Source organism: Brachyistius frenatus, unplaced genomic scaffold (assembly GCF_029030835.1).
Source record: "Brachyistius frenatus isolate BFR_SWC_R1_liver_20210118 unplaced genomic scaffold, ASM2903083v1 Contig_11, whole genome shotgun sequence".
In the NCBI taxonomy this organism is placed as follows: Eukaryota; Metazoa; Chordata; class Actinopteri; family Embiotocidae; genus Brachyistius; species Brachyistius frenatus.
Window position 1 is genome coordinate 415,001 of NW_027210610.1, and position 17,976 is coordinate 432,976.

The 17,976-nt window shown below is 43.1% G+C and overlaps 1 protein-coding gene and 1 long non-coding RNA gene across 2 annotated transcripts in view; one reads left to right on the forward strand and one right to left on the reverse strand.

Moving 5' to 3' along the window:
* Positions 1–311, forward strand: part of LOC138616779 (uncharacterized) — a 3,302-nt gene extending 2,991 nt beyond the window's left edge. The window contains exon 2 of the long non-coding RNA XR_011310619.1: positions 1–311. This exon is cut by the window's left edge and continues 483 nt beyond it. This is a non-coding gene — a long non-coding RNA (uncharacterized lncRNA).
* Positions 312–337: 26 nt separating this feature from the next.
* On the reverse strand, positions 338–1,821 carry LOC138616778 (lipopolysaccharide-induced tumor necrosis factor-alpha factor homolog). Its single transcript, XM_069691302.1, has 3 exons — positions 1,598–1,821; positions 1,253–1,379; positions 338–932 (listed from the first exon to the last, which is right to left on the reverse strand). Exons 1-3 carry the CDS (start codon positions 1,716–1,718, stop codon positions 824–826), a joined length of 357 nt encoding a protein of 118 aa, XP_069547403.1. The 5' UTR covers positions 1,719–1,821; the 3' UTR covers positions 338–823.
* Positions 1,822–17,976: the final 16,155 nt, after the last annotated feature.

The window sequence follows — 17,976 nt, forward strand, 5'->3', positions numbered from 1 at the left end:
TGTGGGGGAGCGAAGCCGAAGCACAGACGAGGCTCCCTCCACACGTTTCACAGCGAAGGGTGACAACGAAGGGCCGACGTCGCTCACCGTAGCCGAGTCCCCCCCCCCTTTACCTCCGCCGCCCACGCCATGCCTCTTGTTGTTCGTAAGGCCATATGTTTTGCACATTGTGTACATATTTATATAGATGTAATGCATATTTTTTATACATGTGTAACATCCATGGGCTCTCTCTATTTTGTAAATACTCCAAAAGATGTATATAAGTACCGTATGCTTTTACGTGTCAATAAAATTCGGTGTACTGTGAAGAGCCTCCGTGGAATAATTCACCTCAAACACAATAGAAACATTGTGAACAGGGTTCATTTTTTTTTTTTTTTTTTTTATCTTTCAAAGGTCTGAAGAGTCCAGAAAAGCCACGACATTTGAATGGCACCGCGGCTGGCAGCGCATGAAAACGTCTCTTTGTTAGACCGGTCTGATTGTCGGCCTGCGTTTGCATATGTACAGCAAGGAATTTCCATTTTTCTTCAGATAATAATCGCAAATATGTTTTCCAGATTCCACGGAAAACAAACGGTAGCAGATCGCCCAAAGCATTTCAGCCCCGGCCCCGAACTTCAGCCTGAGCGGGTGCACCGTCGCTACCGAAAACCAGTCCGGAGCGCTCGAGGCGTTCCTTCAACGATAACCGCGGCCGGAGGCGTTCCCGCCGGAGCTCCCCGCACAATCCGCCCGACTCGTGAGTCCCGACTTTTAGAGCCCGAGACCCCGAACGTCTCCCGAGACGTCGAGAGGTTACGCTCCCGTAGTCGCCACGTCACAGCGCCGTGAAGGTGTGTACGTCCGCCCGACACGCGGGACAGCGGTGATGGACGTCCCTCAGGCACTCCGCGGCGAAAGGGACCAGACAGCAGCCTGCAACACACCTGTTGGGAAGAAAGATGACGCGACTTCATGGCTTTTTTTAAAATTCCCATCTGTTACTTACTCCGTCCGTCGTTGCGCAACGTCCTCCTTTCCCCAGAGAACATTTGAACAGTATCCAGGTGTTGTTCACAAACTGCCCCCCCCCCCCCACCACCACCACCACCACCACCAAGTAATGTTCTTCTTTATTGCTTGTAACCGTGTTCGGTATTCGTGGTACTTTTATCTACCTCGTGTGCAGGCAGCAACGACAGCTTCATGTTTGGTTTTGATTAATACGCTTTGTCTTCGTGTTCAGATGAGGTGCGACAAGACCTACCCCATCATGGAGCACAAGCAGCACACGATCCACATTGTCTCGCCCACTTTGCTGCAGACCTCCGTGACGATGACCTCCTCGCAGGACGGACACCGGGTGAGTCCTGCTGTTCGACGCAGGCCGTCCACTTGACCGCAAGAGACAGAGACACAGAAAAAGGTTGGTATGAACTCAACTTCAAACTGACACAGCCTGGTCATGTTTGTACGCTGTGCTGGTGGATGGACGGACGGACGGACGGACGGACGAACGGATGGATAACTTACTGCATGCAATATCCAAAGATAAAGCGACCAGGCATTTGCATACGCTAACATTATTTTGAATACAACAGGTATCACACACCTGGAATGACGGCGTCTGTTGTTCTGTCTGCGGCAGCTGCAGGTTTTACACTCTGCTCCGGTGGGACGTCCACCTGGGCGAGCTGTGGAGGCGGCAGCATGTAGATCCCCCCGCGGGGCATCTCACTTTTATGAAATGGGTGGTGCTCGCGGTGACCTGATTTAAAATATAAGTCGTTTAAAAAAAATGTTCTTCGGAGCCTAAATTATTTTTTGACAGCATTCACGTGCATATTAAGGCGAGACGCTGCAGGCAAAAGCATCGTTTCGTGCACTCGTCAATTTTGAGAATTTGGGCTATTTTGCTTTCACGACATGCCATCTTTCACGCTAGCATGAAGAAAATGTCCCCGAAGAAAATGAAATATTAAGGTGTTTAGTTTACGACATCCAAAAATCGGATTCCTGTTCAAGAAATGTTTAATTAGATAATGTCTCATTTGCATTGAGAAACATATACTTTCATACGAAAAAAAAATGTACTTTCCTAATAGAAGTAATCAGTTGAACGAGTTTTGATGGTGATATATGTTCGTTAAAATTTCTGCCCTATTCACCTGTTGTGTCTTGCCTTAAAAAAAGAAAAAAGAAAGAAAAGAAAGATGATTGAGAAGCCTGGAAAGGAAACATGCCTCTGTTTGCTGTGAGTTTGGAGTTCTGTCCCTGTTTCTCCAACTCCTCCACCTCCTCCAACTCCTCCTTTTTCACCAGCAGCTCCTCCAGCTCTCTCTGAATGACCTGCAGCTCACACAGCTCGCCACAAAGCTCATCGCCGTCCTCCCCGACCACTGATGACACCACACACAGTTAGAGTTCAAACAGATCACGCAGATCTACAGCAAGCTGCTCTATCTGTTCACTGTATATAATTATTACCAAAGCTGTCTTACTGAATAGTATCTTTCTATTTACTTCTATTTACTTTTTCTGTTTACCATTTACCATATACTTCTACCATTTACTACTTCTATTTATTATTTACTGCTACTATTTACTACTAGTATTTACGACAACTATTTAATACTGCTATTTACTATTTATGACTAGTATTTACTATTTATTTCTACTCATGTCTTAGAATGATATATGTTTGTGTGTATGTGTATTTTGTATTTTTAATCATCATATTAGTGATGTTTACCATTTGCTATATACTTCTACCATTTACTACTATTTAATATTTACTACTACTATTTACTATTTACTACTACTGTTTACTATTTACTGCTACTATTTAATATTTACTACTACTATTTACTACTAGTATTTAGGACAACTATTTATGACTAGTATTTGCTATTTATTTCTACTCATGTCTGAGAATGATATATGTTTGTGTGTGTATGTGTATTTTGTATTTTTAATCATCACATTAGGTGACTGACTCACTGTCCTTTTTGGTCCTGCCAACGTCCTGCTCTGTCTTCTTTCTGAAGTGTTGCATCTTCAGCAGAAGGAAACGCCTGTTGTGGAGCTGCTGCATGCGGAGCTGGATGAGGGCCAGCGGTGATGGGCTGCATCTCGTCTCGGGTGTCTCCTGGTTGGATTCAGGCTGGTTACCAGGCTCAGACTCACCATGCTGCTCCTGTTCTGGCTCTGAACTCGTCCCTGCGTTCGACCCCACGCTCGGCAGCTCCCCGGCAGGCTGAATGACCACCGTGTCCCGGCCTGGCTTCTCCATTCTGGTTTAAACACCTGAATCCAGATGTCTCTGAAGCGGGTTGAAGCAAGCGCTCTGTTCTCAAACTGAGACGATAAACCATGAACAAAACCCCGCCTTAGAAGAACACCGAATCTGAACGCAGGTCCCTCTGCGATGAGTTTAACTTTCAAAATTTCCCCTTTTTTATTTTCAGCCCAGAGAAATAGAAAGCTGGATGTTGACAAAACATTTCTGGAGATGCGTCCAAAAAAAATGTGTCCTCTCTTGAAATCATTCAAAAATAGACTCCTCTGAAGGACGTTTTCATCATGTGTCCGGTGTCACTGAAAGCAGCCTTAACACAGACGTCAACATGGTTCTGAAATCCATTTAAATTGAGTAAACAGTGTGCACAAACAAATGAGTGTTCATGAGTCTGTAAAATATGCAAATGTTGTCAGCCTGGAGCGTTTCGGGCGATGACATCAAAGGAAGACAAGGTGTGAATAGAAGCTGAGCACTTCTTTTAACGCCGTGAGGATGTACACTACGGAGTTATTGTTCCGTCCTATATTACTAACAAATTCCTCTTGTATTTTTGGCAGGCTGGCTGTTTTCTTCCATATTATTGTTGTTTAAAATAGAACACAACACATGGCAGTGGAAGGTGGCTTCACATCAGCAAAAGAGTCAATTTCATGCTTTGTTTCAAACCCATAGCGGTTTTTACATGTATTTATTCAAAACTTTGGGCTTTGATTGAATCATTTTAAAATCCTGTCTGTATTCAAAGAGGCAGTCACTTTCCTGAATAACTGTACAGTACGGATTTATCCCCACTCAGAAGAAGCACTTCATGCTTTTTAATCCTTCCTCCTGATAGTGATTCTATCCAAGCAGTTCAAAGGCCTGTTTACACTTTCTGAAAAACACTTTTCTGCTTTTGTATTTTTGCACACAATATCTGTCGGTTCTCTTGTGGGCTCGTGCACCTCTATAAAACCAACAGGGGTTATGTAATACTTGAATTCAAATGATGTGATAGCGTGGTCGTTTCCTTATGTTGCCAGCATGGGCGTAACCATTATTTATATAATGTTCGACTTTGGTCATGTAAACAAAATATACAAAGTGACTAACACTGTCAATGTTAAACCAAATAAAAACGCTGACATAATGTTACACTCTTTTATATTGTGAAAAGGCTTTTGAACGCAGCTGGATGCTGTTATTTATTTCCCATTGTTAAGGAAAACCTAATTGTGTGACTCTCCAATAATAAGTGACATCTCAGCTAACTGTTACCACTGTACAATCTACCATTTATAGACTTTTAGCTAAAAGTTAGATAACCAGCACCAACCTGAAAGTGCTTGTTGTGCTACTGACAGGTTCAAAGTGTAATTATAAGTGTCTGACAGTGTTATAAAAAGGATTCATGCAATGTTTGACCTTTCTGTTTGATCGGAAAACAGCTGTAATATCGCTCCGCTCGAGCCACCAGACTCCGGTAATAAAAATCGTAATTTTAACGTGTAGAACACGGGAGATGAGTCTGTTGGCTTTGAACAGCGATAGTTCGGCTGTTTCTGGTGAAACAAAAAGTCGATATCAATAGGGATTCTTTCCATAATGTCGTCAGTCACTGTGAATAACAATCTGAGCTTTTCTGTTTGCTGCTGCCTTTAATTGAATCAAAAAGTCATATTATAGCACGTCGTCAGAAATATGATCAAAAAGTCATACTATAGTATGTCGTCCAAAATTTCATAAAAATGTCATAGTATGTTGTTCAAAATGTAAAAAAAAAAGTCATACTATAGCATGTCGTCCGACTTTTTTTGTTTTGTTACTTGCATGACATTTTTGTCATATTTTGGACGACATGCTATAAGTGTGACTTCCGTTCAAGTTATGGAAACCAACCCAGTGGTGCAGCTGTCAGTGTTGTTGCCTCTCAGTCTAAAGGTACCGGGTTTGATTCCCACCCTGACTTTCAGTGTGGAATTTACATGTTCCTGCAAAACTTTGTTTGTCATCCATAATATGGATGACTAACTTATGCATGTAGTAGTCCATAATGTAAAACATGACATTCAAGCAAGAACAAACAATCCTCCACACTAAGTTCCAGGCCCCCTATCGAACCCAGAAGCTGCTGATTGTGAGATCACAACGCTGGCTTGGAACGGCACCATTTTGCTGCCTTCACTGCATGCTTGTCTGACTTATATGACTTATATAACTTTTAAATATGTTATAGAAGTGGGATCAACGGTGCAGTGGTTGGTGTTGTTGCCTCCCAGTCAGAAGGTTGCAGGTTCGAGACTCACCCTGGAAAGGATGACATTAACATCTCAGATGAAAAACCATGTCAGAGGCAAGAATTGAACCTGGAACCTTCTGACGGCGAGACAACAACACTAACCGCTGCACCAATCTGCTGTCTTCATTAAAAACTTTAAAAGTTAGATAAGTTATAAAAGTCAGACAAACATGCAATAGAGGCAGCACAACTTTGCAGTCGCTAGCGTTGTCATCTCACAGTCAGGAAGTACTGGGTTCGATCAGGGGCTTGGAACTCTGTCTGTGGAGGATTGCATGTTCTTGCTTGGAGTGACTGAGTCACATTTACGACTACTTGTATGATGTTTGTTTTACATCATGGACATGATAACATGCATAAGTTAGTCGTCCATATTTTGGACAACACATTTTAATTTATTACTTATGCAGGAACATGCAAATTCCACAGAAAGTACCAGGCGGGTATCAAACCCCAGATCTTTAGACCGTGAGACGACAACGCTGACAACTGCACCATTGTGTTGTCTGCCATAAGCTGAACAGAAGTCATACTTATAGCGTGCCGTCCGAAATACGATCAAAAAGTTACGACTGTAGCGTTTCGTCCAAACTGTGAAAAACAGTCTCTCGCCCTAACCCTGCAGATTTTGGTGGTCGTAGCAAATATTCAAACGAGAACTTTGAACGCCGAAGTGGAGAAGGGTTCCATGTGAACAGCAGTTGATCTTCTCCAAAATGTGATCAAAAAGTCATATTATAGCATGATCTATATTTTTTTTGCATATTTTGGACGACAGACCATAGTATGACTTTTTTAGGATATTTGTGACGACATGCTATAAGTATGACTTCCGTTCATGTTATGGAAGCAAGCACAGTGGTGCAGCTGTCAGCGTTGTTGTCTCAGTTTAAAGGTCCGTGGTTCGGTTCCAGCCCGGGACATTCAATGCGGAAACCTCATGTTCCTGCACATGTAATAAGCTAAACTATGTAGTTCAAAATATGGACGACCAAGTGATGCATGTTGACATGCATATAGTAATAACGTAAAACAAATGTCATGCATGTAGTCATTAATGTGACAAAGAGTCACACACTAAGTTCCAGAGTTTTCACGTCCACACAGATATGCCTTTAAGTTTGTGTTTCTGGCCGTCTAACTCGGTCTGTCTACGTTTTTCTAGAAATATAAGGAAAACGAAAAAAAACAGCCTCTAATTTTTTTTCTGTCTTTTTTTTTTAACAAGACAAAGAAACGAAACATTAGTCTTAATATTTCCGAGTCTCGCCTTTAACAAAAGAGACAGAATTCATCCTGTATTTTTATTTCTGTGTCTCGTTTGCGAGCCGTTTTATCGTTTTCTACATACGTCTATGAAAAGTACACAGACCAAGTTAGTTTCTGACACTGGAAATGACTTATTTCGGCGTCCACTCCCTTTTTTGCTCAGTTTTGGTCACCTTTGAATGCCTGAGGGAAATATTTGACCTTTTAGCTGCTGTTTGTGCCATGAAATAACCTGCAGAGAAAATCTTCCTGCTGCTGCTGCTCGAAACGAGGCTGTTTAGAGATGTGGGACCACAGCAGGTAAGTCGTGGGCTGTAAAACCAAAACAAAGAGCTGAAAGACGCTAAAACTGGCAGCTTATATATAATATATACAATATTTGTTAATGTTATCTGTGGGTACGTCACTAAAAGCGAACCCTTTCACATCACACTCAGACATCTGATCCAATTGTTCAAATTAAAATATCCATCAAGTGCAGCTTTAAGACTTGAAAGGAGCTTTACAATTGAGTGGAGGAGACAACAGCTGGGAAACTTTTAAGATTAGAAACATGTACTTTTAGTAATCTGAAACTTTGATTCACTTTTTCAGGAGTTGATTAAAAGTTACATTTGTCATGAACAACACGCTCAGTTTTACATTATTTTCAGCCGTCAGAAATCCTTGACGGTAAAAATATGTGTTATGGCGTGACAGGGTTCAAAGGTCGCTGCCACACTCTCTACATGAATAGTGTTTTAAAAAATAAAACCTTGCGGTGTTCGGGAGCACGCAGCGTAGCAGTTGCCCCGTATGACAGTAGCCAGCCACCACAGCATCAATAAAGCCTGGAGCCACTTTCTAACGTCAGCATCTGATGTCTGACCTATATGACACTCTCAAAATGTCTCCATAGAAACACGGTGTGCTGTTCGGCAGACTGTAATTTCCTGCGCATACATATAAGGAGCGTATTGCAAAAATCGGATCAGTGACCTCATTTTAACAATGGCTGAGATTGTTGTTATAGCAGCGGCTGACCACCAGATGTCAGGATAGTACGCTGAAGGGAGCAGGTCAGGCCCACTGAGCATTAAGTCCTTAGTTTACAGGGCTGACGTCACAGGCCCTGCAGTGGCAGGCCTCCATCCATCCATAAGAATTCCATAGCTCTTCTGTGTGTGTGTGTGTGTGTGTGTGTGTGTGTGTGTGTGTGTGTGTGTGTGTGTGTGTGTGTGTGTGTGTGTGTGTGTGTGTGTGTGTGTGTGTGTGTGTGTGTGTGTCAGATCGAATGACAGTGAAGTATGTGTGTGCGCCGCCCGTCAGGGTGTCAGTCACCCAGAGACGGATGCACTCAGTCATCGATGGTTCATGAGTTTCATCATACAGCAACAAAAAAACATCTCGTGTGTCTCTGTTACTGTAAAATGTTAAAACACTTTGACCCCGAAACAGTTGGAGGTACGTGTTCGAAGCATTGTTCAGTAGGTTTTTGAGGAGGTCAGAGCAGAACTTGACCCCAACACTTCCCAGATATAGTTCGGGGTTTTTTTTTAATAAACGTTGCAGATTTTTGTTCCTAGTGCTCTTTTTTTTTTTTTAACCATAAACATAGATTATTTTATATTAAACTGTCTGCATTTCCACCCCCCATGATCTTTTTCTAGTTTAGGACACGTCTAAAAAAATGTTTTGGCAAATAATAAAATAAATGATGTTTCACGTGCGACATAACGTACACGATGGACGCTAAATAGTCTCACACAGGACACAAACAACAGACACTCCTGTGTCCGATCCGTCCAATCCACCCGACCGACCTCACGCCTGGACTTTTTTTTCCCACTCTCTCTATATACTCCATTGCTCCCATCATTATTACCGCGACCGCTAGAGGTCGCTATAAATGTAAATATAGGACGTTTGTCGTTTTCGGAATGAGGCTGGTCTGTGGTAGATATTAGATCTGCATCTGAAACAGGACTCCGAATGAAGGTTCGCCGGCGCGCCACGCCTCGACTTAATAAACGATCACGATTTCATGGCGGCGTGTGCAGCTTGCTCCGCTGCCCCCACGTGGCCAAAAGAAAGGTGTCGATGCAGATCTGAAGAATTCAAGGCGACATTTTGATCAAACAACAATCAGCACAGTCAGCGACTGAGATAACTGCCGGGCGTTTAGCTTCTGAACCAGCATATGTGTTGGAGCAGCAGCAGTCGTAAAGAACACTGTAATTAGTAAATGGCTCAACACTCGTGTCAGAAAAAAAAACAAAAAAAAAACACCAAACAAACAAGAGACATACTGAAACCACTTTCCACGGCTGAAGCAGCCTTGTATAACAGAGCTGTTACATAACTGATATGCAGATGTGGCCTTTCCAACGACAATCTTTAACCGTAACAATAGTCCGATACGTCACTGCAGTGATATCAGTCAGTCTGTGTTTACTGATGTCACTCGGTAGAAGAAGAGATTCTAACTCTGTTCTCACGGTGTCCTTCGTTCAGCAAGTCACACTGGTTGGCGTCATGACTGGACTAGTGTGTCTGGAGAAAAAAAGCTCGGTCCTAAGTTAATGAAATGTCCGACCAAAGATGGCCGCGCAACACTTTTTTTTTTTTTTACTTGTATCTTTGAGGTCCAAATGAGGATGCATGTCAGATTTCAAAACCTACTTTTACTGTAAGACCTTTTTTTTTCTTTCTTTTCTTTTCTATCTCAGAATAGAATTAGAATAGAATTAGTCATTGTACTGGCTTTCAACGAAATTTGAAGGCATATCACCTGAGCATGAAACAACAAGAACATATGCTACAAGTATAAAACTATAGGCATAAATTTATACCTACATATATGTATTTATTTATCTGTATATATAGGTAGGTAGGTATATACTTTATTAATCCCCGAGGGGAAATTTTTTCGCCACAGCAGCATACATACAGGAGCAATAATAGAAACAATAGAATAAAATAATAATAGAATAGAATAATATAATAGAAAAGCAATAAAATAAAAAATATAAAATGCACAGTACATATAGTATATATACAGTACATTAAATATCTATATATATTATATACAACAAACCAATAAACACAGTCAACATATATATATATATACATATGGTACAGTATATATCTATATATATAATATACATATAATATAATATACAAGCAACCAAGAAAAGTCTGTACACAACCTCAGCAAACACACACACACACACACGCACACACTCATTGCTACACATGCATCCCATCATATTCCACGAGAATATGATCATCTTATAATTTAGGGCAAAAGACGTGGGATATTACGAATTGCAAATCCCAGTTTTGGTATTGCACGAAGGTAGTATTTGTCTACTGGGTATGTCCATCCAGTTCTTTAGTTTACACTAACTGTCCTCACAAAGATAGTTTGGACATTTTAGATTTTAGTTGCAGCCGTAGGTTAGTTGGAGGTTTGGACTTCTGTTCTTGAGATTAACATCCGGTGCCAAAAAGGGCGCCAGGAATCCATGTCGTCGCTGAGGACGCTCACGAGAGCGGGACGACCGTGGGGGGGGGGGGGGGGGGGTGAACGAGTGGGTGGATGTTTCTTTTTCCCCGCATGACCTAAAACCGTGAGTACGATTCCTGCGCAGCAGTTCGCAGCTGGACTCTCGTACTGAAACTGACCGACACGAGGAGGTTTTAAACGCATGTTTTTTTTTTCCTCCCGCTGCTTTTGGGCAAACAGGCGAGATCGCTGCAGCGCTCGGGCGGATCGGAGGCAACGCGACGAACGGAACAGGGGGAGGAGAGGAGTACAAAGAGAGGTGAGAGGAGACGGGATGAGGGAGGAGAGGCGAGAGAAAGCAGGGCAGAAGGGGGGGGTGTGTGTGTGTGTGTGAGGGGGGGGAGGGGAGGGGAGGGGGGTGGGGGTCCGGCACTCTGCCAGCATGCAGGTCTAATATGAAAAACGATGTCTGCAGCTGCAGCGACAGGCGACCGAGGATGGATCCAGTTCTGCATCCGAGACACTACATCACATCACATTTTACACACACACACACACACACACACACACACACACACACACACACACACACGCCGCCGCTGTAAATCATCTGTTATATGTAAGAGGGTTACGTAATAGATCAACCCTTAAAAATCAGCGCGCAGCATCATTCAGCCGCGAAATTCAGAGATTTACACCACGCAGCACAATGACTGTTACACCTTAACAACAAAGATAAATCACCGTGACAAATCACAGGAGTTTCCTGGTTGTTGCCACCGCGCTTCCCCCCTCGGGGCGCACACTCATCTTTTCCCAGGTTCACCGACTTGTCAACACATCTTCACTCACTTCTGCTCGAACATATAATCATCTGCAGACGCTGTTAACCGACGCAGCGTTTCAAAATGTGTCACTGACGAGTTAATTTGAACACAACGAGACAGGTCTGAGCTTTTTTTCCACAGAATTCATTTGACAGGAATCAGTCTGTGCTGCTTTAGAGCATAAAGTGAAATGTTTTGTGGGATAAAAAAAAAAAAGCAAGAAGGTTCTCTTCTTCCAGAGTAAATGTCTCGTGTTAAAGGACAAAGCTGCCAGTGTTTTGCTGCTTCCAGGGACAACAGTCTTTCAGCTGGTCGACGTGAGTGAAATATTTAAACACGTGCCAGATCAGATGATCTTAGCTTTTTTTTTTTTCTCCGGCTCCATCATGAGGTTCATATTTGCTGTTTTGTGTGAAATCTCTTGAAATGCTTAACAGATGTGCCTCTGAGGATGAACTGTAATCACTCTGGCGATCTCCTGACTTTTCTTCAAAAAAAAAAATGTATTTGTCCAACGCGTTACTGCAGAACTCAATAACTGCAAACCCAACGGGACGCCCGTCAACGCCAGCCTGACTTACTACTGGACTGTGTGTAAAGCTGATTAGCAATTGTTAGCATGCTAACTCAGAACATGTTATATTATTATAGTAGACTATGGTAAACATTATACAGAGCTTCCGGCTCTGACGAGGGAGGCCATTGTGAAAGTGCCGTAAAGCGCAATACCACCGCGGGCCACTAGAGGCTGGCTCCAAAAAGACTCCCGCTCCATGGACTCCCATTCAACTTCTCTTGTGAAATAAAAAGTCAATACATTTTTTTTACACAAGTCTTAACGGGGGTATTTGTTGAAGTCACTGCTTCTTCTTCTTATTATTATTATTATTATTACGGTGGTCCATCTGAAAATGATGCCATCATTATTTAGATACTAAACCTCAAAAAGTGGTCCGTTTGATTGACGGGCCTTTAGTTCAGTCAGGTTTTCGCTACAGGTGGGCGGGCGTGGTGTTTTTAGGTTCTGAATAAGATTGGGCCAGATCCACTGCTCGCTCCTTCAAATATAGTGACGTCAAACAGCTGTAGTTGGTGTTGGTTGCTCACATTAATGACGCCCCCGGCCCGACATTAGTGGTAGTACCAGCCGAGCACCGGCGCGACTCTGGAACCAGTTATTTTGGCGGCGAGACGAGGGAGACAGGAGTGAGTTACTAACTCAAAAAGATTTGAGGTGAATGTTTTTGTTGTGTTGTTCACTTATCTGTTGTGATGTTGTTGTTTTTTTTTTTTATGCTCCCTGGTGTATTTGTTCTAGATCTGAGCAGATATTGTGTTTGTAAATAATGTCTTCCTAAAAACTTTTGCAATAAAGGCCGGTTGCTTTTATTTTAAGATCTTTTTTTTTTTTCTCATGCTCCGAGCCAGAAATCTTCACTTCGGCAGCAATTACACACAAAACTTTACAGTTGTATTACCGCCTGCACTCTGATGGTTTTTACTGAGGGTTTTGGTTTTTTCCTATATCATTCATAGCCGGATTTGCAAACCATTTTATTCCTAAAAACACGGCAGAAATTGATTTATTAATGGAAGTATTTTCTAATTGAGTGAAATTCTTTGAAACAAGAATTTTAAACCTGTCTCTATCCAATGTTCATGCGTCAGCTGTGGACATTTTTTTTTTTTTTAAATTATATGCACCTTTTGTTTTTGAGCTAATACATACGATTTTCCAGTTAAGTTTTTATTCTTATCGTTTTTCACGACTTTACGTAAGCGTTTTCTTTATCATCAGCCTGTGAGCTAACTTGTTTAGCTAATTTAGTTCAGTCATTAATACATGCAAACAAAAAAAACAACTTTTAATCCCAGACCTCCTCCACTGAGGCCCTCGGTCCCATTTTCCCCCGTACTACCACCACCACCACCACCACCACCACTACTACTACTACTACACCTCAGTTGCTGTCTTCCCATTTGCATCCTTTTCCATTTCATGTGTACCGTCGGTGCTCGGCTTGTCGCAATGGCCTGATTAACTGCAGGGATCATTAATGTTTCATCTGATCTAATCAAACCCCTGCTGTCGCCACAGAGCTGCCTCACAGTCACGACAACAGCGCAGAGCTGCAGTGTCAGTGAGCGCGACTGTAACAGAAAATCATGTCTGATTAGCTCAAACTGTGTTCATAAAAATAAAATAAATTAAAAAAAAAAAAAAATCACATTAGGTTAAGTGCAAGGGAGGAGCTTGAAAATAGGACACTGCATTGGTTTACTGCGGGATTATGTAGAGAAACACGAGATGGTATGAAGAATGCAAAAGTAAAAGAGCTCTCTGGAACAAAGAGCTTCCAGCAACATTCACCGTTCCCGTGTGACCGTCTGCGGCTGGGACGTCCTGCAGTGTAGCAGCCCGCTAATTCACCTGTAAACCCCTTTTTTTTTTTTTACGACTCGTTTCCCCTCCTTGTTTTTTTTTTTTTGTGAAAACATCCTTCTCCGCATTCCAGCCTCTCTGCCCATCTGTGAAGGAGGAACCCAAGACCGAGCGATGTGCACGGAGGAGTGCGCGTCACTCACACGGCAAGTGACGAGGGGGTGATATCGAGGGAAGCGAAAAAGAAAGAAAGAAATAGGAAACACGCACTCGGCTGACACGCACGGTGTCCCGTCCCCGTACATCATGTGGGGTGACTTTTCCTCCCAACGGAACCGCATGACATGGCAAGAGGAACAGCGTGTGTCCGTCTCTGTTACTTCCCCTGGTGGTCGGTGGGCTCTTTTTATTCACACAACTTCCCCTGCTTCCAGTCTCAGTGTAATGTATTGTTTTAGTGTGTGTGTGTGTGTGTGTGTGTGTGTGTGTGTGGCTGCTAAGTCTGGTGCTAATGCGTTCAGGCAGGCGGCACTGATACAACAGTGAGAGCAGAGATAAAGCCGGCTTTGTGTCCGACTCAGGATCTCGGGCACAGAGTGGCTGAAATGGCACACAGCCATTGTCACAGGTTCACTGCGGTCACACACACACACACACACACACACACACACACACACACACACACACACACACACACACACACACACACACACACACACACACACACACACACACACACGCGCACGCGCGCACACACACGCACGAACAAACGAACGGGGAGCTGATGACACCAGCATTGGGTGAAACCGCAGATATTAAAGGGGCAATTGCGACACTGATTAACATCAATAAATAACGGCCATGTTATTTTGAGACATCGGTATAATGACCGTAAACAAACAGCACCGTCTGTCCGGACTGGCCGCTTGTACGCTGCGAGCTGTCAGCTGGCTGCAGAGGAAATGTGCAGGATTGTACGATAAAACCAAACACAAAGAGTGCCGGTCTTTGAGCCGGGCCGACGCCGAAATGAATGGATGTTTTGACCACTTTAGGGCGGCGTAAAAAAAAAAAAAAAAACAACTATAAGCATTCAACTGACCATCTTACACACCCAACATATGGAGGAACTTCAGCATTAACTTTGAGTGTTGTGTCTGGCCCAAGCAGCAACGTCCCAGACTGAAAAATGAAGCTAAATGCGGAGGTGCCAAAAAACGTATTTCCTGTATTTCCGCAAACGGCCACTTGAGCCCGTTTACCCTGCCAGAAAGCCCCAAAAATCGGCCATACGTCCACTTATTTAGTGCAGTCTGTTGTCAGGCCAACCGGGCAACAGTCCTATATTCACTCTCCTTTAAACTCTGATTTGGTTTCCACCAACTTTGTCTGTCTGCCATTTGGTGGAGGGGAGGGAGGGTGCAGCGGGTTTAAGAGGTTTTAGCTGCCTGCTACATCTGGAAATGAGCTTGATGAGAGTTTTGAGATGGAACCTAAATGGTAAAAGTGTAGGCCAAAAATAATTTAAAAAAAAAAAAATCAGCTGAAACAGGCTTAAACACTTATTGCAACTCATTGGCGGATGTGTGAAAAGCTAATGTGAAAGTGTTTTTTCAATTTATTTTCTCTTAAGTGTAAGAGGTGTAGGAGAGAAATGATGGAAATCAATCACAAACCTCCACTCAGCCTTTGCATGAGGCAGACTGCTTTTTTTTTTCTTTTTTTTTTTAGAGACAGGTTTCTTTCAAGGGTCTTTCATAAAAGCTCAAATATGACACTATATTTTTTTGCAGGTACTCCGAGTTAAATGATTAAACATGATAGTCAAATTTGAGCAAAGTTTATTTAGTTAGCGTCCATCTATAGAAAAAAAAAAACATGAAACCCCAGAACCGCCAACAAAGTCTCATGGAAGTTGCTGAACGCTACAAAATAAGCAGTCTTTCATCTTCACAAAACTCAAAAGGTTTTTCAGATTGACCCTGCAGTATTTTAAACATTTTATTATAAAAGCTATTTACAGTTACCCCATATCTTAGCTTTTCAGAAAGAGGAGTGACTGGTAGTTAAATATTGTTAAATTTAGCTCTCATCTCTTTTTTTTTGGACATGAAAATGCTTGTTATCTGTTCATCACAACAATATTAAAGTCTTATGCAGGATTGTACATGTATATATATACTGCAAATATTAAACCAAACACAGAGTTTGAGAATCTCAAATTAAAGTCTGTGGAAGGAAATTAATGTCACTGTAATATTCATATGACTTTAGCAGTCAGTGACTTTGGTCCACAATAAAAACCTGAACCACTCTTAATTTCCTCAGAGAACAAGTAAGATTGTCTCGACAGGCTGACCGATGTGGAACCATCAAAACACACAGATGCTCATTTTCCAAGTCATTTCCAGCAGCTCCTGAACCGTGACGGCTGCTGACCGGACACGATGCATCGCTCCTGCAACAGATCTTTCTCGTTTGTTGTTGATGTACTGTATTAGTGTTCGTTTGTTTTTAAAGTTACCATTCAAAGAAGAAAGTCACCTTTTAAAAATCGGCCGATTTCTTTCATTCCGACGACACAGTCTCACTCTAACCCTAACCCTCCGGTTCTCCACCCACACATACCTCGTGTTTACACTGTGCATGTACCGTATCTGCACGTGTGTATGTATGTATGTATGTATGTGTATGCATGCGTGTGTCACCTTTAGCTGCAGCTTGTCCCGTATCGGGCCGGAAACCTCCCCCCCCCCCCCCCACCTGTAGAGAGAACAGGGGAAGGTGAGGTGCCCGGTTACAAATGCACCCGATGTCACTGCGTCCTTTCTGCTCGCCTGCCCACCTCCACACAGTGTCCTCTGTCTCCCACCCCCTCCCCCTCCCCTTCTCCCTCCCCCGCCCGCATACCTCCCAGGTATCCTGTACGTACCTACAACTCCAGGCTCTGAACAGTGCACCTGTTAACATAACGACGCTGTAACCACGGTGTTCTCTCCTACTTGTATGCTTTAAGACTTTTATCAATGAAAATGATTTATAAGTTATCGCTAAAAAAAAACAAAAAAAAGGTATACTTAGTCCGGCCGGCTTCACATTCATTTTTAACCTATCTTCTGCTCCCCGAGTCTTTGCTATACGTTATACTTTCTCTTTCATTTGCTGTTGCAAAAAAAAACCAAACTGTTAAACTGGGGGGGGGGGTTCTGTTAATATGTACTAAGTGAAACTTGAGCGTCTCGTCAATTTAACAGGAAAACAGAAGAACAGAACCGTGTTGAATTTGTAAGCTTCCAACAACAACATCAGCTCCTGAGCCACAAGCGCCGTCCTGTTCTTCGCCTGCACCTTCCCGTGCTTTATTTGTGCTTGACTGGAGCTTTGATGTGTAAAGATACGTTTGTACTCACATGAAGGGATTTCTCCTCTCGATTCTGCAAGCTCAAGTTGTTCCAGCAGCGTCTCAAAAAGGGAAGGAAAAGAGCGTTTAGCAACAGCCGACGTGTATCCAGACACGGTGAAAAGAACCGAAGGCGCACCGTCCGGTTTTCTTGTAAACAAAAATAAGTTCTCACCTGAATAGAAAATGCACAGGAAGGTCCAATACGTCTCTCGAGTGCATTTTGTTCCTCAAATGAAATTGACAACGCTCATCATTTTATACGCGTTGTTTGCTGCCGGGTACCTTTAAAAAGGGATTTGTGTGTATAATGATTTAAAACAAGAGTTTCGTTACGTTTCAAACAGGAATTTTCAAATGAAAGCGTTTCTATTAGTTTAAAAAAAAAAAAAAAATACAGTTAAGACTGAGGTCGGACCAATTTACCAGCGGTGGACCTTTCAGTGTCCTACGGTGGCTGCATGTGAAGCTGCGTTGTGTCCGCACACCATCCGGTGACCCAGAAAACAGCGTCCCGGTTTGCGTGAAGGACAGAAAAACTGAACTGCGCTGCATCACTCCACAATTTACACATACAGTATGTTTAGTGAGCTACAGATTATTGTAACCGGTGGCTTAGTTCAGCGTTGTCTGAATACGTCGTCGCTGATTTACGACATCGTGGTCACTGAGCAACGGCCTCGAAGGCCTCGTTTCCCGCCTCTACACAGCGGGCGATGCTGCGCTGCTGCTGGACGAACTCCGTGTGTTTCCTACTCCCACGTGCTCGGGGGGGGGGGGGGGGGGGGTCTCGATGCCGAGGTGTCCACACTCACCTGAGCTCACGTCAGCTGGAGGGGGAGACACGGACACGCGCACACGCACACACACACACACACACACACACACCCAGCGCAAGGAACCTCTTTTATTTCCTGCACAGGAGGAAGTAGTCAGGAGGGTGAGCTGAGGACAGAGACAACTCTGTCACCCCTCCTAAAACCACCACCGCTGCACCACTGGCATGTGTGCGGTGTGTGTTTAAGTTCGGCGATGGCGTGCATGAG

Bases quoted from the DNA above. Each gene is read 5' to 3' on its own strand.
- LOC138616778 (XM_069691302.1), bottom strand. From the start codon at position 1,718: ATGCCCCGCGGGGGGATCTACATGCTGCCGCCTCCACAGCTCGCCCAG. The intron at 1,380-1,597 runs GTGTGTGATACC...CTTGCGGTCAAG, and splicing joins AACAGACGCCGTCATTCCAG to TGGACGGCCTGCGTCGAACA. The intron at 933-1,252 runs GTAGGTCTTGTC...TCTTCCCAACAG, and splicing joins TGCTTGTGCTCCATGATGGG to GTGTGTTGCAGGCTGCTGTC.